Source organism: Cydia strobilella, chromosome 15 (genome assembly GCF_947568885.1).
Source record: "Cydia strobilella chromosome 15, ilCydStro3.1, whole genome shotgun sequence".
NCBI classification, from domain to species: Eukaryota; Metazoa; Arthropoda; class Insecta; order Lepidoptera; family Tortricidae; genus Cydia; species Cydia strobilella.
The window spans coordinates 12734927-12762492 of NC_086055.1; the positions used below are offsets into that span (position 1 = coordinate 12734927).

At 36.8% G+C, this 27566-nt stretch overlaps 2 protein-coding genes across 4 annotated transcripts in view; both read left to right on the top strand.

Moving 5' to 3' along the window:
* The window catches only part of LOC134747590 (small ribosomal subunit protein eS19A), a 469695-nt gene extending 467982 nt beyond the window's left edge, over positions 1 to 1713 (top strand). For all 3 annotated transcript variants that reach the window (XM_063682182.1, XM_063682183.1, XM_063682185.1), the window contains exon 4: positions 1521 to 1713. In XM_063682182.1, the coding sequence (XP_063538252.1) occupies positions 1521 to 1701 (181 nt within the window). In that variant the 3' untranslated portion in view covers positions 1702 to 1713. The remainder of the gene's footprint in view (positions 1 to 1520) is intronic.
* Positions 1714 to 2716: 1003 nt separating this feature from the next.
* LOC134747592 (sortilin-related receptor-like) overlaps positions 2717 to 27566 on the top strand; it is a 66316-nt gene continuing 41466 nt past the window's right edge. The window contains exons 1-7 of the mRNA XM_063682187.1: positions 2717 to 3066; positions 3676 to 3930; positions 5306 to 5467; positions 6006 to 6254; positions 15743 to 16005; positions 17734 to 17921; positions 23140 to 23221. Of these exons, the coding sequence (XP_063538257.1) occupies positions 2824 to 3066; positions 3676 to 3930; positions 5306 to 5467; positions 6006 to 6254; positions 15743 to 16005; positions 17734 to 17921; positions 23140 to 23221 (1442 nt within the window). The 5' untranslated portion in view covers positions 2717 to 2823. The remainder of the gene's footprint in view (positions 3067 to 3675; positions 3931 to 5305; positions 5468 to 6005; positions 6255 to 15742; positions 16006 to 17733; positions 17922 to 23139; positions 23222 to 27566) is intronic.

The following is a 27566-nucleotide window of genomic DNA, read 5'->3' on the forward strand; positions in this document are numbered from 1 at the left end:
ACTTACGTGTGAAAGGTTATGATCTCATATTTTTGCTCAGAGCGGCTATTACAGAACAATTCACCAGTATTTTATCAAAGTTCAAGCATTCAAAACGCTAACCATCACTATATTTCATAAGAGAAAGCACAATTTCATACAAAACAACGATAATTAAACAAGCAACGAACAAACATGACATGTCACGTACTTATTTGTTTGCCACAACCTCGGTTGTGGCAGCGGTGGAAAATTGAAACTATGACAAGGACAAACAATAACAGCGCTTTCTCTGCTACTCCTACTGAAAGATACATAAGACTATCCCGTTCGGTCATTTTCCCCCACTCCTCATGACCGATCCAGTTATACTAGATTCATGCTATGAGTATTAGTTGATTGTTGAAAGAAAAGTACGCTCAGCTATAAAAGCTTGTATCAAAAATTTAATTTACAAAAAACTGATAATCTAGGCAAACATATTTGGCAAATTTTGTTCAGAAGAATTTATGCCTGACATATCTCTTTTACCACAATATAATTCCAAACATCACCAATTGCATTCAGTCTTTGTATTGCAGAATTTTATTGTATGTTTTAATTCTATATACACAAGAAGAAAACATATTTATGGTACCTCCTCTGGCTGCCTCTTTGTTGTGACAGCTCTATGTCTGTATCTTTAGGTATTTTAAAGAATGTAAACAAACCACAATTAGGTATTTTATTGGGCAAGAAAATTCTTCAAATCAATTAATTTTACTCGATGTGCCAAAACTTAAAGAAATTTTACTACGATATATTACTTACTCAACGTATCAACGAAGCTGCTATAATCGTGCTATTTTGTTAATAGGAAAATATCGGGATGATTTGATTAATCAATAGTAATTTAGGTTTGTTAGATTTGCTATTACTTCGCCTTAGTAAAGAATCTAAAACTATATCGAATATTTAGCCATTTGAGGGTAGATGAAAACATTAATCGATTAAAAAAGCCAGAATGATGAAGGAACAGATCCAGGTAGTTTTGGTTGGTTAACTGATAAATGTTTCAAGTACCCGAAAATGTAAAAACACATTGTTTACATTTTATTTAACTACCTAAAGATACAGACTATAGCAACTAAAATCCAGTGAAGCAGAAAGGTCAACCCCCCCCCCCCCCCCCTATTCTCTTAATTCTCTTTACAGATATTACTCTTATTCTTGATTTACTTAGGAAAATTAGAGTGATGAAGATAGCCCCAATATTGTCAACAAAGAAGCTACAAATTTTCTGAGAGAAAAATAAGTTGGATAGCAAACACATGCGCTGGGAAGTAGGAAACGGCCCTAGCGCATGGCTTTCATGATAGCATTTTGATTTTCTTTCTCTCTCACTTTACTGCCTTTTATGAATGGAGCATTTGGAAGCCAAGCACGCCCAAACAATTGACTGAATGAAATTACAATGTAGGCCCAACAACATTAATTGCTCCGTTAATGCTTTAGCGCGAGAAACATTTTCTTAAACTAATAAACATTATCTTCAATTTCAGATCGTCAGGCAGCATCGCCCGCAAGGCACTCCAGGCCTTGGAAGCCTTGAAGCTGGTCGAGCAAGTCCAGGATGGTGGCCGCATCCTCACCGTCCAGGGCAGGCGTGATCTTGACAGGATCGCCGCTCAGGTCAAACTAAAGGCCAAACAGGCGGCCAAGCAGCAGGTCATCGTGCTGTAAATGTAATAAAAATATAACAAAACTTGTTAGTTTCATTTTTTTTTTAGTACAAACAGCAACACTTTAACTGTTCATCGGTAAACCTTATGCCTTTTGTAATAAGGTCCACCGATGGACAGTTACCGGTGTGGGCGATGGTACCACAACTGCATCGTCAGTTTCACATTCGTTCTCATGAGGTGTGCTTTTTGCAGTTTTGAATCTGTATTCTTTTTTTCCATTATAGTTCAAAACCAGATTTGATTTTGTCCTTTTAACACATTCACTGTCAGCGCGAGCTATGCGCTACGAGCGTAACCCATAACCCGGGAAAAACCGTATATGGCGAAAAGCGCCTACGAACAGAGAACCCGCCTAGCGAGTTGCTGGCTGTGAATGTGTTAAAAGGACATTGTCACTTAGGAGAATAGAGATCGAAATAATATTTTATATTAACTAAACCTATAGATGGTAGGATCTTATAGATGAGCTATACGCGTGCGTCCGTGAGAGACAGAACATACGCAATGCGACGAAATGATTGGTCGGGTTATTAATTTTGTTGTCCACCATAAACTATACTAAATTTAAAGTGGAGAATAAAAAAATATGTGACTGACAATGACAAGCAATAATAGCGCTTTCTCTGCTACTCCTACTGAAAGATACATAAGACTATACCGTTCTGTCAGTTCCCCCCCCACCACTCATGCCCAATCCATACTGATACTAGATTCATGACTAACTAGCTGAAGATAACTGTTTGTGAAAATTTCTGACCACTTTCAATTTTTGGTAACACATTTGTACGTGTAACTTATTTGGTGTAACTGGTACATATAGTGATCAGTATCGTACAAGGTAGCTTGCTCCAAACTGATGTCCAAACGCAGTGTGCAAGCACTTCTGTTCATGCATCATGTTTGCATGGTGTGGACGCACCGCGACTGACGCGTCTATATTTATTACGTATGGTAACCCTATTTGGAACAGTCGTCACACGTCATTGTCAAAATTGATTGTTATGTTCCGTGACTAACTTCATGTTTTCCAATATTTTTCTCACGGCGGCGCAGTCAGATTCGTTTAGTACAAAACAAATTACGAGTCAGTTCAGTTGGATATGCAGTGAGTGATGACAAAATGTTGGTGACACTTGATCTACGTATCGGTATATTTGCCGTTATATATTTATTTACTTGTGCGGTGTGCATACAGTATGGAAGCCCTGGGAACACTTTATACGTGGCAGAAGAGTCTCAAAGGGGCTTGGGTAAAACTATTGTGATAAACAGAGCCGAAGAGGAGGGTTCTGGTCTAGAAAGGAGAAAACGAGATGCATCCGAGTCAACGCCTCCGGCACTTGAAAAGAACATAACTACATGGGTAACGGTCTATTTCCTTATTAGATTCAATGAACCCCCTTTGTTATTTATTTACTACTGGGCCGGCGTCGTATGATTTATCACTGTCACTGCGGCGCACTCACCTTGTAGCGCACTTTCCTATATTTACAAGATGACTTTACATAATATATTTTTATGTCTGCTTTCCTCGACCTTGACATATTATTGTTATTTTTGTCAACGTAGTTTGTACTATTTTTATTGCAACAACGACAATGTATTCAACATTTGAAATCTAATATAGTACTGCTTTTGTGTGCTAATAACTTTTGTGTTTTTGACGAAAAAATTATATCCTGATTTCAAATTGGATATTAATAGCACTGATTTAAAACGATTTCTACACATTATTAAATTGTAAAACGTGACTTAATCGCGTATTTAAGTTTTAAGATTTAACTCCGACATTTCGAGGACGGCATTGTTCCCGTGGTCTCGGAGAAGACTGGCTTAAGTTGACATCAACATCTTCTAGGCGGCAAGTTTTTCGAACTACCTGCACTTGATCTTGTTTAACGTAAATACGCGATTAAGTTCCGTTTTAAAATTTAATAGGTTTACAGGAAACTAATAGTGTTCTGTCTTCCAGACTACTCATTTAAATGACAGCCATCAGCAGCTCATGGTGCACTGGGTGGGCGAGGGCTCCAATGTCATCATCTGCCTGGCTCGGGACTCAAGCCCCAAGAGTAAGGGAGTGTTCTCACCGTCTGCCTTGTTCATCTCATATGACTATGGGAAGAACTTCACTAATAAAACGGACATGTTCAAACTGGATGACACACCCAACAGTGGATACGCCCAGTTGGATAAGTTCTTTAATCATCCAAAGTACCCAGAGTTCGTAAGTATTTAATGAATATTTTTATTTTAATATAAACTAGTGACCCGCACCGGCTTCGCACGGGTGCAATGCTGATGTATATAATATACCCTTCCTCTTGAATCACTCTATCTATTAAAAAATACCGCATAAAAATCCGTTGCATAGTTCTAAAGATCTCAGCATACATAGGGACAGACATCCATCCAGACAGCAGGAAGCGACTTTGTTTTATACTATGTAGTGATTTATTACCCTGTTATGAGAACTGATATATTATTTAACCTTTATTGCACAATACAAGAAAGTACAAATGGCGAACTTAACCTGTTGTCTGCCAAGCTGTTAAAAGAAACGCACCCCTCTATCTACCACGGCCAGAGATCTCCTCCAGTATTTTGTGCCCCGTATTTGTTGCGGACGGAGATCTCTGGCCGTGGCAGATAGAGGAATGCGTTTTTCTTAATGCTGAAAAAATCTGCTTTTCATCTGCGAATTTGCTGGGGTGCAAATAAAATCCGTCATAACAAATCTGGGGTAGCCCACGCGGGTGGGGAGCGGGAGACAAGGGCTACAAACAATTGGCCGGAGATATCCCTTCTGGGTATGGCAGGTGTCTAAAGGCATTCTCTACCAGTCAACCATTTAATTATTAAATAAATGAAAGTCTAACCATTGCAATGCACTTGTGCAACCAAATTACTAAGTATTTGATGGCATATTAATTGATGTAACAAACCTAAACAATTATGGTTAATGATTAATTATTATCATGGATTATTTACTTTATAAATGATAAAACATCAATTAAATGACTAATTGCCTGAACCAAACACAGTTTTTCTTATAGGTATTTAATTTGGATAAATTGGTTTCTTAATGACTTTTGCACAAGTTCAACAAACTTAGGTCAATGACCTTTCCGATAAACAATTGGTACAGGTGGTTAAATTAATTTGCTGCCTGATTAAATAATAGCATGACAAGCTCAATTTATCTCATGCTAATTTATTGCAACAATGCTCCAATTTGATGCAATTTGGATGTTATCATGTTATCAAACAATTCTAAAGAACTTCAGTTGATGCTTCTTGTTGATTCTATAATATTCTATATGAGTAAAACTTTATCTTTCGTATGAACCTATAATATTGTAATTTGTTATATTCTTATCACTAATAATATCTTATGAATGAATAAGCTGCCGTTATCAATATGTAATAATAATAAAGGAATCAAATAGTACATATTGTTTATAAATTAAATTGACGATAATTACTCAATGTTCATATTAAAAATTTATCTTTATAAGTAGATAGGTACCTGGTTTTGGTTTGTGTTTAGACAAGTGATTATATTTTATGATGTATATATTGATACACGTTTTTCTTTGTAGTGTGTATTTGTGGACGCCACCAATAAGAAGTTGTTCTACACAAATGACAATGGGCAACACATTAATCGCTCAGATCTGGACTTCCACCCCAGCGAGTTGGCCTTTGATGAGGAGTTCCCCAACATATATGTGATCTTGGATAAAGTGGACTCTAACAGACATGTAAGTTTTATATTTATTTATTATTAAGAGGTGCGGCGGAAAATTCAGAATCTCTTACGAATGTGTGGTTATTCCGAAATTCACGATAAATTCTATCATGTATCATAGTCAATTTTCAGAAATACTCGACATACGTTGTTTATATAATTCTGAAACAACACAACATCTGAACAACATCGTCGAAGATGAGTAACAAATTTTAGTTGTAGTTGTAACCTATTATAGCGCGCCCCGCGTTTGGGTCTGGCTTCAGCGGGAAATCCCCTAACACGGTAAACAACTATCTATTTGAATCTTAAACGATTCAAGCACTGAATCCTCGCATTTTTCTTAAACAGAATCTTTACAACTATTTAGCGCCGAAGAGGTTTGAACTCACGTCCTTCCTTGTCTTGTGTCGAGTTGATGAGCTACATTTATCAATTTTCTGGGTTATAGTTATCCGGTTTTATGTGCCATCCCTCGTTAAGGGACTTGTACCTACTGCTAAACAGGCGCGTGCTTTTTTTACAAGAATTAACCTAAATATTTGTTCCAGCTATATCTGACCATGGACGGGGGTAAATCCTTCAAGAAAATCCAGAGTTACGTCAAAACGTTCATCTGGGCCTCCGGACCGGGTATTCAGAAGACGTTCTACGTTGAACGTTGGAAGCCGAATGGTACCAGCACGGTGCTTAGTGCCAGTGACCCTACGGACTTTGAACATGCCACCACGGTCTTCCAGGATGCTAAGGACTTTCAGATCAAAGGAGATTTCATGTTTGCGACGAAGCTCAGTAAAGAGGTGAGTGAAAACGAATTAATAAAATCAACGTCATGTTTTCTTCTGTATAATTATTATGTTCCACAATTTCTTGAAGATCAAAGTGTCATTAGCTCAGAATCTGTTGAGATCTTGAAAAAATCGAGGGAACTCTCCAAGTATAGCACACGTATAGTGTTTTTGAGTATATTTTATTGTAACTCGTACATTTGTTCTCGGAAAGAACTACTTATTTAAGTTATTGAAGTCGAAACTGCTAATGTTCACCATAAAACAATGGCTGAAACAGTTTCGTCAATCTGTTTTGTGTGTGTTGAACTGTTTCGTGATGTCGCTACTTTTGTAATTATTATCGCTTGGATTATGGTTGATAAAGGGAGGAATGAGTATTTTGTTTTAATGACGTACCAATAAAACTGAGTTTACAATGAAGGGATATATCTAAACATCGCGTGAGACTATATAAACACGACCTTACTTTTGAAAATCGATCATTTTTTTCTAATATCTGGCAAACATGGTGAAATTAAATAAATAGCAAAAATTGTGCCATTTTCAACCAAAAGGGTACTTATTGTCGCTTGTCAGTAAGGCGCTATTTCCATATAGCTTCAATAACAAATCAACCTTATCGACAAGCGACAATGTGGTACCTTTTGATTGAAAACGTCACAATTAACAAACCCCTTCGTTTCTCCTACAAATATGTATTTGTGTAATGAAATGAATGAATGAAAATCTTTATTTTCAGGCCCATAGATAAATACATTAGAACTAGCATACATGTTATTATAAAATATATCCCAGAACTAAAAAAAAACACAATTATGGCTGCGATGCAAATCGTAACCCCGCATTGCCAGGGAGCCAGCCGCAAAACCGCCGGGACTTGACACCCTTCGGCCAAAACTCCTCCTTAGTAAAGAACGCTAGATGTTCAGTTGGAACGCTCACCACAAAATCATTAAATTTCGCTACCCTCAGGACGAATCCGGATTTGACTCTGACTGATATGTCTCTGAATAGTCTGAATCATATCTGAATGATGTGTTCTTGACTTCTTGATACATATTTTCCTTTACAATGTAAACTCGATTAGCCACACTAATATATTGCTGTTTCTTTAATTACATATAACATTATTCAAGAATGTCTCGAGTTGGTAACATTTGCAATCGTAATGTTTCAAATGAACCAATTATCCTTTATAACCGGAAGCAATATTTCTTTTGCTATTATCATTGCATAATGGTATTAATTATGTTTCTAACAATCGATCGTCATTATTGCACATAAATTCAACAATCACCCTAGGATAATAAAAGTAATTCGGCTGGACATTTATGGAAAAAAATCCAATGCGGGTACTGCTGCCGTGGACACTTTGGTATTATTATCACAAGCACATCGTTGGGAGAGTTTAAGAGATAAAAACCGCCAGTGAGTAAGGAAAAAGGCCAGGAAAAAAGGTGATTAGAAAGGAACATAAGATATGGCGCGCCGCGTGAAACTTGCGACGGGAGATAGGGATATCGTGCGGAAGAAAAATGATATGATATATAGGAGCAAAGATAGATATAACTCCGTAATAGATGGATAGTCTAAGGAAAAAAACGTGCCTCGAAAATCAAGAAAATTTGATTCTCGTTCAGAGGGAGCTACTAGCTTTGGCCTACTGTCGTATAGATGGCGTTGACGGTTTCGTTTGTTATTTAACAATTTTAACGCATATCAGCGAAAGAACATGGGTAAAAATCATAAAAATAATTAATGCAAATAAAAAAAATCATTTATCCATATTTAAATACATTTTATCGTATTTTTATAAATCTTAATTTTTAGTTTTAAAGTGTGTCGACCGATGGCAGTGAATTTACTGGGGTTACAAAATTTACTATGACAGTACCGCTCTAGTATAAGTTACTCTATGATAGGAGTTACAAATCATTACTTAGTATCACTATGTCTAACCAGCATTAGGTGTACAAATTTAAAGTTTAACAATAAACTGCATGCATTAATCTTACCTTACTCTAAACATTAAATAATTTTTAAATAGGTATTGCATAAAATTAAATTAAATTATTGTCAATTTTATATTCATGAAAAATAAAAGACACCCCAATTACTACTAAATGGCTTCTGTAATTTATTACTAGCTAATTTATACTGCTATGGTATACAGGGTAACAATATACACCTGAAATTTAATCCTTAAGTGAAGATAATTCGACACAGTCAACATTTTAGAAAATGACACTTATTGTTTAAAACAGAGAGTCGATATTTCAGCGATGACATTGTCAACGGATCCTTTAGGTTTATCGTCCAGTAAACTGAGGAAGTGTGCAGTCAAGTGAATAATACGAGTGATACGACAAAATTGTCCTTGTCGACGCCTGATTCCTGTCGTCTGTGAAAACAGTCATGTTATATATGAATCTGTGCTGGATTCTCCGATGAGGGTTTATCAATTAATTACGTCACACGAATTTCTAGGTTTATTGAACCCTCCCCCCTTCCTTGTCACACTTAGTCACATTTGGCAACCCCCCCCCCCCCCCCCCCGCTGGTGTGACGTCACATTTTTTTCAACGAAATCGGCAAATCGAAAATATTTTTAACAAAATAAATATTAGTATTTTTTTTTATCCAAAACTGATTAGGAAAGAAAATTAAACGAATAAAAAAGATTATCGTTCCAAAAACTTGTTATTTAACTTGTACAGCGAACAAAATATAAGTTAAAGTGACGTCACAAAGTTTGTGACTCCCCCCTCCCCCTTGTCACGACATGTCACATTTTCTTGACCCCCCTACCTCCCCCTAAACGTGTGATGTATTTAATGGATGACCCCGGATGACCAAATGTTTCATAAATTGCTGTTCCATACTATTAGAAGTAGTGATGGGCGAGCGGAAAGTTTTCGTTATGGTAAACTTTCGGTAACGTAATTTACTGAGAATATTTCCGTAATATTCGCCTGACGTGAAAAACAGGGAAATTAAAATTTTTTGATGATTATATTGCACTTTTCTTAGTGAGTGAGTAGTGCTGTCAAAAGAGTCACTTAGTAATATTACAAATGGAAAATATAATACATAAAAGGGTTTCTAAGATAGGGATATATTTCAGTAAATTTCCGTTAATTCTCTTAAGTTATAATTCTGGTGCACAAAATAGTGTTTATTACTGAACTTCTTCACTATGTTGAATAGAGCTAAATGTAAGCACAATCACATCCAAATACCTTATGTGTTTTAAGAGTAAGAATTCTTATTATATTAATCGTAGTTTAAGCATTAACTTCAATAATTAGTAGCAAATAAATAATCATTGAAAACAACCAATTATTATTATAAGTAGGTACATCAAATAGCATTTCTTTAAATGTATTCAAAAGTTCAAAATTAAGTAAGTAATGGTGGTACACAAAAATCAAGGGTCTAAGTCCAGAAAATGTAAGCAAAATGAAATTAATTATAAAATTCACAAAAGCATCTTAATTATGGTGCAAATACGACAAACTCATAAAACAGACTTTAAGGAATAGGAATCCTATAGACTATAGACCTTGGTCTTAGCTATTTGATTGTACCTAGTTTGATGCACAGTTTCCGTTTGATAACTAAACTTCATTTTCTGTATCTTTCCAAATTGAGGAACATCATCTACGCTCGGAGAACAATTTGGAGTGCAAACTTTCTGTTGTACATGAAGCTTCCATCCATTGCTATAGTGCATGTAGTCATAAGCGTGCGAGTTTTCTATGTATCGATCGCTCTCTTTAATGTATCCATAGTCCTTATATTGCAAGGCGTAAGTGGTGGCACCTCCCTTTTACATCTAAATTGTTAAACTCGTACGTTTCGTTGTTACCCGTGACGTGTCGCAGTCTGAGTTTGCCGTTACGCATGGGGGTGATGGTCCACGAACAACCTACAGTTTTTTTTTATTTATTTTTATTTTATTTCCACACATACAATTATCATTACGGGATGAACCCAATGCGATAATTTAGCAAAAAATTAAATGTACAAAATACAAGTACCTATATTTTTTTTTTTCCTACATAACTACCTATTCAATATAACAAAGATTTAATAATGCTACTTTTGTGAATTCACTCATCGTACATGAGAATAGGTCTAAGTTGGGGGTGAACACGAATTTTGCGTCGCGATGTCCGGGCCTCGCCGGGATGTCTATGGAGCCCCCTTGAGGTAGCCAGTACGCGTAGCTACCGGTACCGTCAACTTGGAGCGCGTATACGGTCAGCACTTTTTTGGTTTGGCTATTGCGACAAAATAAAAATATATTTAAAATAACATACTTTGACATTTTATATGATAAACTAAGCACGTTATTTCGTCATTTACAAAATAAGTTGAGCTAATTCTATTATGTGGATTGATTAGTAATGCAAAGGGCGTTAATAAATAATGAACTAAACTGGTGAATTTCTAAATCAATTCCTATTCGTTTGTTTTTTTCTAGATCTAAAAAAATATTAATACAATTTTTATGCCGCCATTTTACGATAAAAAATCTCTTTTAATTTACGTATAACCGACAAACTCAGAAGCTACGATACAAAAAAAGTTAAAGACTTACCTGTCAGTGTGTCTTAATTCGGCAAATGAGAATTTTCCCATTCCACCATTTACTAGTGCGCCTTTCTGAATATTCATTGCGTAGGTATCATAAGGATAGTTTACGAAATAGGAAGTCAATGCAGTGTTAGGGTCATACACGGTACCAGAACTTGTAAATAAGTGCAAGTCAATGTTCCAATCTCCACAGTCTGTCCGTCTAGAGTTAGGGTGATACCTATCACCAGGCGTTGCTAGCGTATTCCTTTCTAACTTTGGTAGAGGTACCGTTCTGTCTCCGCGCGCTCCACAAAAAATATATATTAAAAACAGAATCTGCGTTATACGTAACAACCCCATCCTTATTGATTTGAATATAAATTGAAATGATTGTACATAGTTCCCGCTTTATATAGCTTACATTTGATCCTGTGAATCACAGTGCTTATTTTCCCGGTCCTGATAACCATAACCGGTGGTTTTAACGTATGTTTGTGGCTACTAAAATTTAATATTTAAACAATATGAGGTTCAATTTTAACTGTAGCGAATAATAGGTACCGTATCCTGTGCTTTCCCATTTATTTATATTGTTATAGTCATGTAAAATTCCATACTTGTATAAAGTTAGAAAAAATATATACAAGTATGGACAAACATTGCGAACAACATTCGAATTCGGACGATGGTGATGCCGAAGACGTTCACTAGTCCTTAAAATTCGTAGTTCAGAAGCACAAAACTAGGCAAGCTAAACCGTTCCTACGTACCTACTACATATTCTTTATTTCGTCGTAGGCTTATAAAGCAAACTTTAGGTATAGTGTTTGCTATATCAACGCTTTTGATTTGTCATCTACAATTCTACACCACATCCGTAAAACTCGAGAATATACTGCCAATTTGTTAGCCAAGTCATGACATATTACGAGACCCAATATCGCTTTCTCAGCATTTTCAGACGTATTAGTTAGAAAAATGGCGTTACTAATAATAGAAGAAAATAAGTTTCCAAAAATGTCCATTCAACTTCGTACCTTTCATTGCGTTACCCGCCTTACAAGTAACTATGTATATGGAAAATGGTGAAAAAAGGGAAAGGCAATTCGGTTTTTTTTAACTGGTCTTTAATTCTTTATATACAGGGTAAGTTTTGGACAGTTAGTCATATTTGAATATGTCATTATAGATCAGCAATACAATACAACACATTAAAAAAAAAAGTGGTACTTTTATTTTTAAAAAATTTGACAAAATTTATACATCAATAACAAAAAATATGGGTACTGTACTTGTTTGTTGCGATTTGTGCAACTGTGGCGTAAGAATTATTATATAATCTGTGACTGTGGCAAGCGAAATGCAATAGAAAGGGATGGTAGAATCGTTATAAGCCAATCAGGGTAGGGCAAACGCCTGCCGGGCGATTGTGGCCCGCCGCTCCATCCCGACACCCCCGATAGTTACTGGCATTGATGACATGATCAAGCGCATAGCGCATCTGTCACCAACACTAAGGTACTACGTACCTGCGCTCCATCGTAATCATAATAAAACGCAACCTAGTTTCATCCATATGCCTCACCGAGCAGTTAAGCAGGCTTGGATGACGTGTTTAGTGCCCCCTCTAAGTTATGAAGGTTATACGGGTCTCGAGGTCATATCATGCTGGATCGCTCGATCGCTGGACCAACTACCCTCTTTTTTATTTCTTAGTGGTAAATGAGATAGACAGATAAGGGTGTCTCGTGCTACCTGATGGGGCGTGGCACACTGCGTTCGATTCGCACGTCGTGCGAGCGGGACGTCGCTTAATACGCGCATAGCGTTGTCTCGCTAAAACTTCGCCCCGCCACAGAATGCTTACTTTAGACTGAAATTATTGCTTATACGAAGGAAAAAACTGCTTACTTTAGGGTGACCAAGTGTTGAATATTCGGATTTCAAAAAGTATATTAAAAAAAAATATATTTTTATTTCACAAAGATTTTTTTAGGGACTTTTCGCCTCTTATATTACCGTATCGCTAACTGCTCAAAAAGGACCCTGTATATTGCCATTAACGTCATCGTGGGTTCTCTTGGCTACCGCCAGGAGTCTAGACTAGAGTAGATATAAATACAAAAAAATCGATACCTACGTCAAACACCAAAGGAATTGCGTTTCAGGATTAAAGCGCATGCGCGGCATCATGTTTTTTTAATATAAAATGATCAAAATTACTGTCGGATAGACGGACAGACACACGAGTGATCCTCTAAGGGTTCCGTTATTTCCTTTTTAATAAGGAACTCTAAAACTAGAGTTTTGGAAAAGAAGAAAATTTATTAAAGACAAACATGATGTTGCGGTTTTTTAAAATTAGTAACAGATGTACGACATGATCGTGTGATTCATCATTCATAATTTGCGACTCATTTGGCTACTGATTGTTTTATTTTTATAGTTTGAAGTACTCTATTTTTACGGCGCTAAATATTGTTATTGTCAAGTATGCTATTTGAGACCTTATTCATTTACGTATAACGGATGACTTACACAGGCGAAATACAATCTTTAGTTGATTGTAAGAGTACATTATTTATAACATAACTAAATACGCGTACCTATTGTTAAAATTCTCAGTACAGCTAGCACAGCTGACTCTTACTTTGCACAGTAGATATTCATTCCGAGCATGTATGGTATGCGATGCATAGACATAGTATATACAAGTAGTTATAGACGCGCCACCGAGCGACCGGGGGTAAGAGAAAGAAAATTGATATAAAATGTATACTACGCAATTTATCCGGTTTGCATGTCCAATGTCTTTATCCTTTCACTCTTATAAATTTCGGTATTTCGCCGTAGCCTCCTTGCTATGATGCCATAACCCGACCGTGAAAAAATGCCCGGTCGGTGATAAAGACAAAGCATGGCACTAGTTTCTCTTTTCTCTTATAGGAATCGCAATCAGACTATCTTTCTCTATCAAAGAATGTCAGGCTCTTGATGGTATGGATACTATGGGACATATTTAGCTATCTGACAGGTTTCGTCTTTTTGTCCCATGAAATTTCACTTTTTTACCACCCCGTGCGTTGTTGTCGCTTATGTTTCCCACACTTCGCACACTTGGCTGCAGGTTGATTGAATTTTACTATTTTAGAAGATCGAGTCATATATTATGTTTATTTTTCTTTTGTACTTTAAAAATCATCTGTGTAATACGTATTAATAACATTTAGGTACGTAACTTTACAATGCACTGGAATAATTTTACAACTTGAGAACAGTGAGTCATAATGATAATTATACCTAGTGTTTCGTCCAACTAAATGTTTAATTAATCTAATTGGAAGTTGTTTTATTTGATCTAAATATGATTTGAAGGTACGTCCATAGCAACCGAGTCCATAACTTAACAATGAGTCAGCGAGAGCATGATAAGCAATGTGCAAGGTGCGTTTGTTAACTATTCTGCTTAAATGATAAAATTGACCCAACGCAAATCGTAATCTAAGCATACCTGGTTAATGTGCAATTTCCAGTTAAAGTGTTTATAGCTAGGTTTAGACTAGCAAGAACTTGCAATACTTGCATGCAATTTAAGTTACATTGCCGACCACTAAAGTAAACTGTATTCAAAAGTTTGATCAGATACCGCAATGTAACGTAAATTGCATGCAAGTTCTTGCTAGTCTAAACCTCGCTTATCAATTAATAATCCTAAGTATCTGAACCTGTCAACTAATTCTTTTTTACTACATGTACAATTATTTTTATTCCCGTGCAGGCATTTATAAATATGTCCTGTAATACTAATATCGGTTGATGCTATGTGTTTAGCTTTTTTATTGTACGGTGAAAAGATTCTCGTACATTTAGTTTTGTTGATATTCAATATTATTACATTAAATAAAACTATGAAAACGGATTATATCGCGTATATTGAATTTATAATACATCCCGACGTTTCGAACTCTTTACAGCGTTTTCATAGTTTTATTTCATGAGTAACTATCGCGGTAACCGAAGACAATATTATTATTACATTGTCAATGCGCCCACTTGGTAATGTTAATCAGTCTGTTAATTGTGGTTGGTGCAACTGGCCCTAAGCTGTTCACATGCAAGACATAGCGCACGGGTCCGTATACTGAGCCGGTCGGCATGCCAAGACTAACGCAGGCTTCGCTCCGGCCGTCTCCTTGATGACAGTATGCAAGGTCCAATTGTTTAGATATTCCCTAAACCACTGGTTTGTGGGTCCGCGTATGCCACACATTACATAGCCTGCAACAGCTGTTCGTGATCCAGTGCGTCGAATGCCTTTCGGAAATCTATGAAGACTGCCAGGACCTTCTGTCCGTCGCCGAGGCTGATGTTCACATATTTGGAGAATTGGGTCAAGGCCGTGGCGGTGCTCCGCCCACGCTCTAGAATAGTCTAGAACATACGAGATTTAGTACCTCACTAGTATGTTCATATGAACGATAAAAACTAAACAAACGAAAAGTACCTAACTAGTATAATATGTAGTTCTGGGGCAGTACATAGTCGTGTTAATTAGACAAATATTTACGCTAAGCCTACGCAATATACGATGTGATATTTGGCTGGGCCCTAAGAAATATTATAAATAAACCCAAGAACACAAAAACGTATGCTTAATAAAAAGGTTCCATATAAAAAGACCTATTTTCATTGTTTTAGATATTTGGAAGAAGTATTATTTGGTTTGGTTTTGCAATACAATTTGCTGCTCCTCATCTTAGCGCTTTCTCGGTTGTATCCTAAAGGAGCTCGTAGACCGACCTAATCACAAAATGAATCTATAGTAAATACATATATTATAAGACTTATAAGAATAAAATAAAATATAAGTATATATAGTTTTGCATTCCATAATTAAATACGTCATTTTGTTACAGCGCAAAACATTGGACTTATACATCTCTCACATGAAAGGTCCCTTCTACAAAGCCGAATTCGAAACCGAACTCGACATGAAGAAGTTCCACATCGCCGACGTGACCGACAAACGTATATTCGTCTCTGTCATGCACACGGAGATTCTAGCGGATCTGTACGTGTCTGAGATCAGCAATGATTTCACTCGGTACAACTTTATGCTGAGTTTGGAACAGATCCTGTGCTATTTCCCGGATGGGAACTGGAAGGATACTTGGCTAGAGTAAGTTATATCTTGTATTTTATATACATTTTACCACTTGAGTAACGGACTAGATATCGAGTCAGAAATGACAATCAAAATTCCATTCTTACTTTGAAACCTCAAGGTAGTTTTTTATCTGTCAAAATATCCCCGGAACTTTAGGTTTTAAGCTCTGTTTTTGTATCCCAGATAGGTAGTCAAATTACAGTTCAATTGGCCAATTTACTATACAATCATCTTGCTCTTGCACCAATTTACTGAGATGACAAATCGGTCGGAAAAAAATAGGGAAATCGGACTGTCATTTTAGTATCTCAGATATAAAATCTTGGATTAATAAAAAAAGGTTGTACCTATCTCTCTCTGACATACACAATTGTCTAAAGCGACAAGATATCAAACTAAATTTGCCAAAAGGTATAACCTTTTATGAATAACGTCGTTACTATTCACGGTCTGTTTGTCTTAGTATTAAAGTAGTAATTGTCTCTTTAACAAAGCAAATAAATTTCGTTTTGTCTTACTTCGCCTCGCTGTGTCCGGTTCACTATAGAGTTAGACCAAGAAAAGTCTGCAACGATTTTGATAGCATACGCAGTGCAATAGGGTATTTGACCCTATTTAAAATAAATTATTTTACACCATGCATGAAATAAGGCACCAAAAGATTAACAGAGAAACGTAGACAGCAGTTATTTTTAAACACAATTTTTATTTTAAAACCCGTATAAAACTATAAAGAGTAGGTAATTTGATCGTGACGTCACATGCTAGTGTTTCATATAAATTTCATAGTAGCAAAATCGTTTTGACAATTCGAAAAAAGAAACTGATTTGACTAGTAGTCAAATACCCTATTGTGCTATTAAAATCGTTTCAGACTTTTCTTGGTCTAACTCTAGCTACTAGTTACAGTTTGACAAGTCATAACTGGCAACACTAGTCAAAAGGCCTCAAATTATGGATGGTATAGAAAGGATCGCAATCTCTTATGGCAGAATTGTTGTAAAAGTGACCGCGTTAAGCTTTAAATAATAGTTCCTAATCTCTCCGGTGGCGCTAGTTAGGCTCTGGGACATGAGTATAACATGAACCATATAAGGCAACAAATAACCCGACCAAATTACGTAGGTTGTTTTTGGTAGTATTTCGGTGTATGGTGGCGCCGCCTAATTACTGTTTTTTGATGGACACTTTTCATACATAGAGATTTGGCTCCTTTATACAGTCTCCATGCCTCAAATCTTTGGCCAAACAAGTGTCAATCACATCACATGTCAATGTTTCCGCTTTACATCTGTAAACTTATAACTTGTACTTTTATAAACCGTAGACTTGGTGGAACTATAAATATAATATTATTAGTTAGGACTTACAATTATTAAGGGTCGGTTGCACCAAACTGTTTGTCATCGTTAAAGAGTTCGCAAAATTTTATTGTATGGAAAGTTTCATAGTAAACCGCCGCGGTGCGCCGGGTGACGTTGATCAGTCTGTCAAGTGCTTATGGTGCAACTGGCACTAAGAATGACAATTGAATTACCATGTATTACGAAATATCCTATGGCCTATATCCAGCAGTGGACGAGAGTAGGCTGATGATAGTGATGATGATGATGTTGACGAAAAATAATGAGACCCTAGATAACTTATAATCATAATCATAATCTTTATTGTCTCTGAGAAATGTGTTTATCAACTTTAATAAAGTTTTCCGAACATTCTTAAGTTAAATATTTGTCGCAGGGACATGACCGAAGACCCATTCACGGACCTTTACCGCGTCGAGGGCCTCAAGGGCATCTACATAGCGTCCCGAGTGGATTCCAAGGCGCAGGTGTCCCACGTGGGCCCCGAGCACCTCATATCGCTCATTACGTTCGACCACGGCGTTACTTGGTCGCCGGTCAACCCGCCTACTGAGGACGAAAACGGTGCGTATGACTAACAGTCTACATAGCGTCCCGAGTGGACTCCAAGGCGCAGGTGTCCCACGTTGGCCCGGAGCACCTTATATCGCTCATTACGTTCGACCACGGCGTCACTTGGTCGCCGGTCAAACCGCCCACTGAGGACGAGAACGGTGTGTATGACTAACAGTCTACATAGCGTCCCGAGTGGACTCCAAGGCGAAGGTGTTCCACATGGGCCCTGAGCACCTTATATCGCCCATGACCTTCGACCACGGCGTTATCTGGTCGCCGGTCAACCCGCCTACTGAGAACGAGAATGGTTTGAATTTTTTTTTGTCTAATGAAAGTGTATATTTTGCTGAAAAAAATATAGTAAAAGTAACTTTAAATCATAAAAAGTAGAAGAGGCATACGCGGTAACCTACTAACAATATATTCCCGTAACGTAACTGTCCGTTTACTAGTTCGAATTCTGGATACAAGTACCTGTATGTTCTAAAGGGGGCAGTGTAAAAATTAAAAAAATACAAGAGACAGCTAAAATTCCTAATAACCTTGTTGCGATGTAGGTAGGAAATATGATAAAATGACCTTAAATATTTCCGTTTATTTTCCTAGTAATAGTGAACTCAAACATCGAATACAAATATTATTATCTGCTTAATCTGTAGGTATATCGTCCGAATACCTCGAATAAATGGGTTGTATTATGCTTTCATTTAACAGTTTACTAATCTTGCCTACAGTCCGTTCTTTGGAAATTAGATATCCTCTTACTAAGAGATGTTTCAATTACATATGAGTCATATGACAAGAGTCATTTAAGATCGCGAAAATAAACACCGCTGTTATGAGCGCTCTGTTGCTTGTCGCCTTAGGAATGCCTTTATACCTTGTTCTAAGGTTATCGTAGCCATTGTAAGTTCAGGGATATTACGAGTATAATAGATAAAAGCGATATAACGTAAAAAAGTATAGGTACCGAAAACATGCATGTATTGTAAAATGTAGTCGAAACTAAATATTACGCAATCGTGTCATTGATTATTTATTTATTTCCACATTAAATGTACAAATGGTGGACTTAATGCCTAAAGGAATTTTCTCTACCAGTCAACCATTATAATTGTAATAATCATTACGACATACTTATTGGGAAAAGGCTAGGTGCCTTAGGTCTTCCTTTTTAAACACCAAGGAAACATGTCGCACGAGTGACTAAAACACATGTGTTAAACCATAACATAAATTTAATGTCAGTATGACTATGACTCATGACACTTCGACTCATAATCATAATAATGATAATCGTAACAATATTATTGTTACTCGTCACATAAGGTAATATTGTCACCTTTTTTTTTTTTTTTAATAACCTGTTGTATCCCACTGCTGGGCAAAGGCCTCTCCCTTAGATTTCCATGACTCCCGTTGTTGAGCTGTTTCCGGCCAGTTATTAGTGAAGGTGTCTAAGTCGTCCCGCCATCTCCGCCTGGGCCTGCCACGTCCGCGCTTCTTTTGCGGCATCCACTTGGTGGCTATACTAGCCCACCTATCCGGATGCATGCGGCAGACGTGACCTGCCCAGTCCCACTTCAGCCTAGCGGTCTTCTCCCCTACGTCAGCTATGCCTGTTCTGGAGCGCAGTGTGGTGTTTCGGATGCGATCCATCCTTGTGACACCTAGTATGCTGCGCTCCATTGCTCTCTGGCAAACCTTCAATTTGGACTTCTGACTCTCGGTGAGCGACCATGTTTGGGCACCGTAGGTATTGTCACCTAAGGTCGAGAAAATAAACTTTATCGGTTATCGTCTTAGGCCTTAGAGAAGCCTTTATATCATCTCTGCATTTGTACGCCCTTTCACGGTGTAAAACAAAGCTAAAAATTAAAAACATTTACTAAAACATATGCGTGTATTGTAAAGTTATTCATTCGAAACGGAAAGAAGAGCGTAATCTCGTCAATCATTGTGCGATTAATAAACGTTTATGTTTTGGTTGAAATTTTACATTTAATTGAGCTTTGATAACACCTTTAAAATAATTGAGGGCAATAAGTTATGCGTATGTTTTATAAATAAATGAAATTTTATCGATACATATCACATGATTCGTTCAGATCTAATAGGATAATGAACAAGCGCTGGTGGCCTAGCGGTAAGAGCGTGCGACTTTCAATCCGGAGGTCGCGGGTTCGAACCCCGGCTCGTACCAATGAGTTTTCCGGAATTTATGTACGAAATATCATTTGATATTTACCAGTTGCTTTTCGGTGGAGGAAAACATCGTCAGGAAACCGGACTAATACCAATAAAGCCTAGTATCCCCTATGGGTGAAAACTAGTGCCTACGTCAGTTCTTGGGATTAGTTGTCAAGCGGACCCCAGGCTCCCATGAGCCGTGGCAAAATTGGGTAAAGGAAACCTAAATATTACTAATATTTATTGTCGTTTTTTTTTTTCAAGTAGAATACAAGGAAAACCCGTCATTCAATAAAACTTAACCACAATAGATAATAAGGAATATAATACGAATAATAGGTAGGTATGTTATTTGTGTCAAATGTGTAAATCTATAACAATGTCACAGTCTATAAAACAATTATAACTTATTACTTTTTACACTGTGACAATGTCATGAGCGGAGTAGCACTAGTGATAAACTGATAAATTAAACTACTTACATAAACATGTAACAGATAAATACATGTGCAAATAATGGCGTTGTGTTTGCCGAGACACGCTCTTTGCCCTAACAAATTCGTATTAATCTATTTACAAACATACATTATTGTCATGAAATGATTAAATTTAGAGGCTACTTAATTCAAAAAAAAAATACATCGCTATTTCGCCGAGTAAGGCTTTTTCCTAACATAGCCTTAGCTGTTCCCTCTGTCAATTCAATGTCAGTTGTCAATTAGGAAGTGCATAGGTGCTGCACAAGATGAAATATTCCAGAAAATTTTCCCATTTAAAATTAAATTAAATTCAAACTTTCATCAATGCTCAATTCTTGAAATCTTTAGATTTCAATTTTTAGGTAAAACAGGCAATTTCGTATAAGAGGTATGTCGAGAGAAGTTAAGTTCCCAATTCCCACTAAGTGTTCATTAACTAATCGCGGGTTCCACTTAGCATAAACAAAAACAGATGGCTCATTTACACAAGTACCTAGTTTAAGGGGCCAACGATATAGGGCCATTCCACTTATCATTCTTAAGACGAAAGTTGAGGATCCACGCGAAATCGCCATACAAACGTAGTCCTCATTTTCCTCTCTGAATATTAACATTATTGAAAATATTTTGACACAATTTGTTGTATGTCAACCACAGCTATGCCCCTAGCCCCTACTTTTGTCTTTTTTTTTAATTTATGATTAATATAAGAGCTAGGAGCATTTAAAATTTTGTATCAAATCAGTTTTTCGCTCCTATTTTTAGGTAATAATCATAAAACCCGGGTATGTCCTTAAACTACGTCCAAAAGAGAGGTATGGGCACTGTGAATGACATCTCGCTTTGTGTGGTAGGGCACAGGACAGCGGATGTCATTCCAGATCTAGAGCAGAGCCCAACTGGGGAGGTACCTCCACCTTACAGAAAACCGCAGCCAAATAACACTAGACCCTACTAATAGTGTTGTCTTCCTGCCGGTGAGTAAGGTTGCCAGAGCTCGAGGGAGAGGAGTGTTATGGTCGGCAACGCGCATGTAACTCCTCTGAAGTTGCAGGCGTACATAGGCTATGGAGACTGCTTAACATCAGGCGGGCCGTATGCTTGTTTGCCACCGACGTAGTATAAAAAAAAATCGAAAATGTAAAAATGTGAAAATCCAATTATGTCAAAATATTTTCCATAATGTCAATATCCAGAGAGGAAAACGGGGACTAGGTTTGTATGGAGAAACGGCCGTCCTCTTACCTGTTTACGTAAAATAATGCGCTATTGAATAAGCTATGTTGTCAAGTAGTGCAAAGATTATATTAGCAAGCAAAATCCCTATTTTTAATACTATTTGACTGTTTAAAGGTTTTTACAGTTTATCGGTAAACCGGTATAGCGTAAAAAATATCTGTCAACGAAGCTTGTGTACCTATGGCGGCGATTGATATGGCAAAACAGCAACGCATACAAAATAGGGTATTTGACTACTAGTCAAATCAGTTTCTTTTTTCGAACTGTCAAAACGATTTTGCTACTATGAAATTTATATGAAACTAGCATATGACGTCACGATCAAATTACCTACTCTTTACAGTTTTATACGGGTTTTAAAATAGAAATTGTGTCTAAAAATGACTGCTGTCTACGTTTCTCCATTAATATTCTGGTGCTTTAGTTCATGCATGGTGTAAAATATTTTATTTTAAATACAGTCAAATACCTTATACGACACGTCAGTGGTCACGTCACATGCGTACGCTGTGTTTTTAAATATCGAAATCTTGATTTTAACATCAAGCATGTAGCTATTTCGAACCGATTTCGGTAACAAAGGACTTAATAGGGGACTTCCATAATTCGTTCTAATGTTATCGCTTAGTATAAGTACGTTTTATAAGGTTTCGTGCTCTGAGTTTCAAACTTAGGTCTTCCATGAGTCACTAAAACTAAAACCTACGCAAAACTCGTATGGCAACGAATTATTATCTTATTCTGTGTAAATATCTACATTAAATAGGGTATAACCGTGGTTAATTGGGTACTTTCCCACTAGTCATGAGTCATCAAATCAGTTTCTTTTTTTTAACTGTCAAAACGATTAGCCACTATGGAATTTATATGAAAACTGCACAAAGGCCGTCATGGTCAATACTAGCATAGTTTGTTAGAAGAAATGTTATACTACGTTCTACTAATATGCTAATGCTAAGTTAATGAGCCATTAACCCATTATACAAAGGCACTATATCTGCCATAAAAATGCATGTTTGGTTATTTCAAATACCATAAAACCAGGGTTTTAAGAGTGACCCAGGAGACCGTAACCATGGCAACGAGTGACAAGAAAAAGTTGATTCACATTTGTACAATCGTGAACCAACAATATATTCTTCAAATGTTGTAGAGTTCCAAGGAATAATTTTTAGAAATTCAAGCGTGAAGATAGGGTTGAATTTTTTTACACAAAGGTAGAGGACTGGAGCTAGTCATAACATACATTATGAGCCAACAGCCATTGCCCTGCTTGTTTACTGTTTGCTCAACCTTCGCTAAAACGACCTCGTTTTCAGGCAAGCCGCTCAACTGTCACATCGAGAATTCATGCAGCCTCCACTTATGCCAGAAATTCAGTCAACTGTACCCGGTGACGAGGTGAGAATTAATTACTGACTAAGATGCTAAAGCGATCGCGTTTTGGTTTAGATACCTGTCAACTGCTTCAACCACTGCCTGCCATGCCACACATTGCCTGGCTTAAAAAAACAGTGATTCTCTATCTAATAGCTGGGTACATGTCGTATTCCCCTTAACGGTAACCCTCTGCTCATTAATAAAAATTGAATATAGATAGGGATTTGGTAGTTAAGATCGGACGCCTGCGATGGGCAGGGCACGTGTTAAGAATGGACGAGGCCTGCCGGGCTAGCACATGATTGGCGCGAGAGTATCTCGCCGCGACATAGACTACCCGTCCCCCTTTCATTCATACAGTTAGTAATAGACGGGTAGTCTATCTCGCGGCGAGATACTGTCGCGCAAATCATGTGCTTGGCCTACAGAGTACCCAAACGCCTTCTAGAAGGCCGACCGGAGGGCCGCAGAGGTAAAGGCGAGCCCAAGCTCAGATGGTTGGACGGCGTATAGCAGCAGGATATCAGGACCTTAGGAGTAAAAAGTTGGAGAAGGAAATCCTCAAATAGATCGGACTGGAGAGATTTGCTTGACCAGGCTAAGGCCCACCCGCGGCTGTAGTGCCTCAGATGATGATGATGAGGGATTTGGTAGAGTACTACTGTTTTTCAAGCGTTTTACGTTTGTCATGGTTAGGCAATGTTGAAGAAGTTAACGGTATGTGACATTTTTGCAACATATTCCGGAATAATTTTTTATTGATATAGAGGTATTGTGACTGTGTGCTTCCTACTTAATTTTTCTACAAATTGATTACAAAAACAAATTCATATTTTTCAAGGGATTATACGTATCTATGCATGCTTTTCATTCAATACTGATATTATAATAACATCCGGATACAATGAATATATCGAAATGTCGCAAAATTGTGTACCTACCTAATGTCAGCAAAATTTGCTATAATCATTCGAATTGTGGCTCTTCCATTCTATCTAGCACTTATAATTGTTGTTTATGCTGCAATCGTTGTTTACGTAACTTACATAATATAATAGGTATTATTTTCTAACAATAATTTCCTGAGTTAGCCAAACTAATTTGTCAGTCAACATTTTAGGCTTAATATTTTCACTCAATAGTATAATTTTACATATGTCGGACTGTCCAGACTGTTATCGTAATGAATTAGTTTATATTGATCCAAAGAAACTTGAAAAAGATAGTATAACAAAATAAAAAAGTTTTGACTTTATTTTCAATGATCTAAAACTTATGATAAGGATAATACAAGGTCATGCACTAATTTGACTCGCTGGCTCGATTCTTACTGAAAGATGTATTGTGAAACTTATTTCTGGTCTAATATAAACAACTATGTACTGTACTCGTCATAAAACGTTAAAAAGACTATGCCGATCTACAGAATTTTCTCTCTATTAGAAAGCCGGTGTCACTCGGGCTATAAAAACGCGTCAAATGACACCTCGTTCGTCAAAATCGGTTTAGTGAGTTCTAAGATACGGTCGGACACGAAAACAATACAAACGTTACCTACTGTTACAATTTTAGCTTTTCCTTTTACCTTTGCATAACTTCTTTTGTTTTTCCTCACCTAGCCATTAAAAAAACAAAGATCCACCAGTTACCAGTCATTATGTAAATTGCAAAGACGGGTACAAAGAAACTAACGTTATCAACAACTCTCGTTTCACGATAAAGTGTAACATTACACTTGACAACCGCTTAGTAGCGATAACATTGTCTAACCTCGAACTCGGAATAAGGATGCGGGCAGTGAGCATTTCAACTTGTGGTTTGTTATTCTGTCAGGCAAAACGGTTGAACGGGCTTAGATGAAATTTGGCACACTTATATACATAATAGGATATAATGGTGATATTAAAACATAGAAACCCCTAGGGCAGTTCTTATAAAACGAAGCCTTACGCCTGTCGCCTAATTGCTGTCGCAAAAATCGTGCGAAAGTGTGATTATCATAGTATAGATACTTAGCCTTAATGCCCTGAATGGCTTCACTATATGGCTTGTATTCATCTTCTAGGCCCCATTGTTCTAAAATTATTGGCGTATTGTATCGCGAAATCGCGACTGGCACAACCAAATTGGCTTGCTATTGTTATGAATAAACAAAATTTGATTAATAATAAATATTATTGCTATAAATATTAGGCTAATAAAAAAAAATAGACTTATTTTCCTATTAGCGTTGTTCGGCTTTTAACCATAACTTTTTATGAAGGCAGCGAACTTTTTAAGAAAACTACCATCTGACTTTTCAACCCGAGAAGCCCGCGAAGTTTTTATTTAAATAATCATATATCAAATAATATTTACAAATGGGTTTTTTGTGGATTAGCCTCCTAAGTCCTTTTAAAAGGACAAATCGAATTTTGAACTATAATGGAATAAAAAAAGTTTAAAACTGCAAAAATTGCAGGCTATCTGTATTAGCAGTATACCTATAAAACGTGGTTCGGAATCGTGATCGTTTGTATCACATACCGTAAGGTTACCAGCGCTATCAACAAAATCATGAGTCAGTTTTAAACCTACTGATAAAGTGTTTCCTCTCCTTCGGTTCGAAGAAATCATCGACTCGACTTACAGTCCATTCCATTATAGGAAGTGAACTTCCTGTGTATAGCCTAAATCACCGCACTGGTTAGGAAATTAATAAATGATTATGATTAATGTAAATGATTATGAATCTTCATGGTTTATATAAAAAATAATACGTTATAGGTAAGGTCAATATAGCCACGATTCGCATAACATTTGCATAGCATAACAATGATTCGCAAACACCCGATGAATTATACTCGTAAGATAAATATTTATTTTATGCAATACGTGCCATCAGATGAATTTAACAGAAAAATGGATATAAAATAGGGTGCCTACAAATATGCAAGTTGCAAACAGTTGGAAAATTTCTGGGAAATTTCAGGAAAATTTTATGGGAAACCAGGGAAATGGTAAATTTCGATGCTCATACGAAACTATGAAAAGTTTCTGAAAATTTTCCATATACAAATTTCGCAATTTTGGAAACTTTCTTACGTGACGGCACATCAGTACATGCCTTTTATTCTTACCCCATGCAGCGAGACATAGCAAACTTCCCATATTTATATATTATCAATGTAACAGAACATCAAATTCTAAATACACTTGCACTTTTTGGCGTATTTGTTTATAAACACTGAATAGGATTGTATTCTGTACAATCAGTATTCTAAGTGAATCATATGATAGCGACGTCTCGCGTTCGTTCGTTGAACTCTCTCATTGTGCTCGCCTACGATTTATATCTTCTGCTTGATAATGCTACTCGTGAATTGATCCTTTGTAAGGGTTAATTATCTACCTGACTACGGGAAAACGAAAAAAACGTTTATGATTTTAACTACAGCAAAAAGGAAAACATAATTTTCTACTTCTTTTTCTTAGCGTGGTCGCGCCTTGAATCAAATCTTTAGCTGGTATTGATTTATTGATATTAAAGTTAAGTGTTATTGACATTATTTTTATAAAGTTGTGATTGATGCCAATAAAATATTAATTACGACTATTATAGAGTTTCGGAACCATACTCGGATAAGTATTAGGAAATGCACGAATGATCTCGTTTATGATAAAGGATGGAACTTGATAATATCCTAATATTGTCTTCGGTTACCGCGATAGTTACTCATGAAATAAAACTATGAAAACGGATTATATCGCGTATATTGAATTTATATTACATCCCGACGTTTCGATCCCTTTACAGTGTTCGTGGTCAACGGGTGACTCCCGTTATCATAGTTTCATTTCTTGATAATATCCTGTTTACACGCACGAATTTGATTGCATCATGCATAAAATTCAATATCCATCGGTTATCATTAGTTATGAATGTAAATACAGACATGTTGTATAGACAATAAGGTCCAACAAATGTTAGTTAAGCGTGTTGCTGCTGGTACAGTCGCTATCAGATATATCAGAGCGCCCGAGGTGCTCAAAATATCTGAACACGCACTCTAACGCCTTGACAATAGAGGCGTGTTCAGATATTTGTGAGCACCTCGGGAGCTCCGATATATCTGATGGCGACTGTACATTGTAAACCAGACACAACAGGATAAATTACAAATTGTGCGGTTGAAGGTTTTTTGCCGCCAGCTGTGATTCGCAGAATCTATTGGTTTACGAGTATCAATGCCATATTGGTTTTCCTAGTTGAACAATTGTTCCATTATTTTCATGTTTATTTATAACGCTCAAAAAAGATGTTTTGTATGTTTAACTACGACGATTTCAAACCAGCGTGCGGCTGGCATACTGACGTGCTAACAGA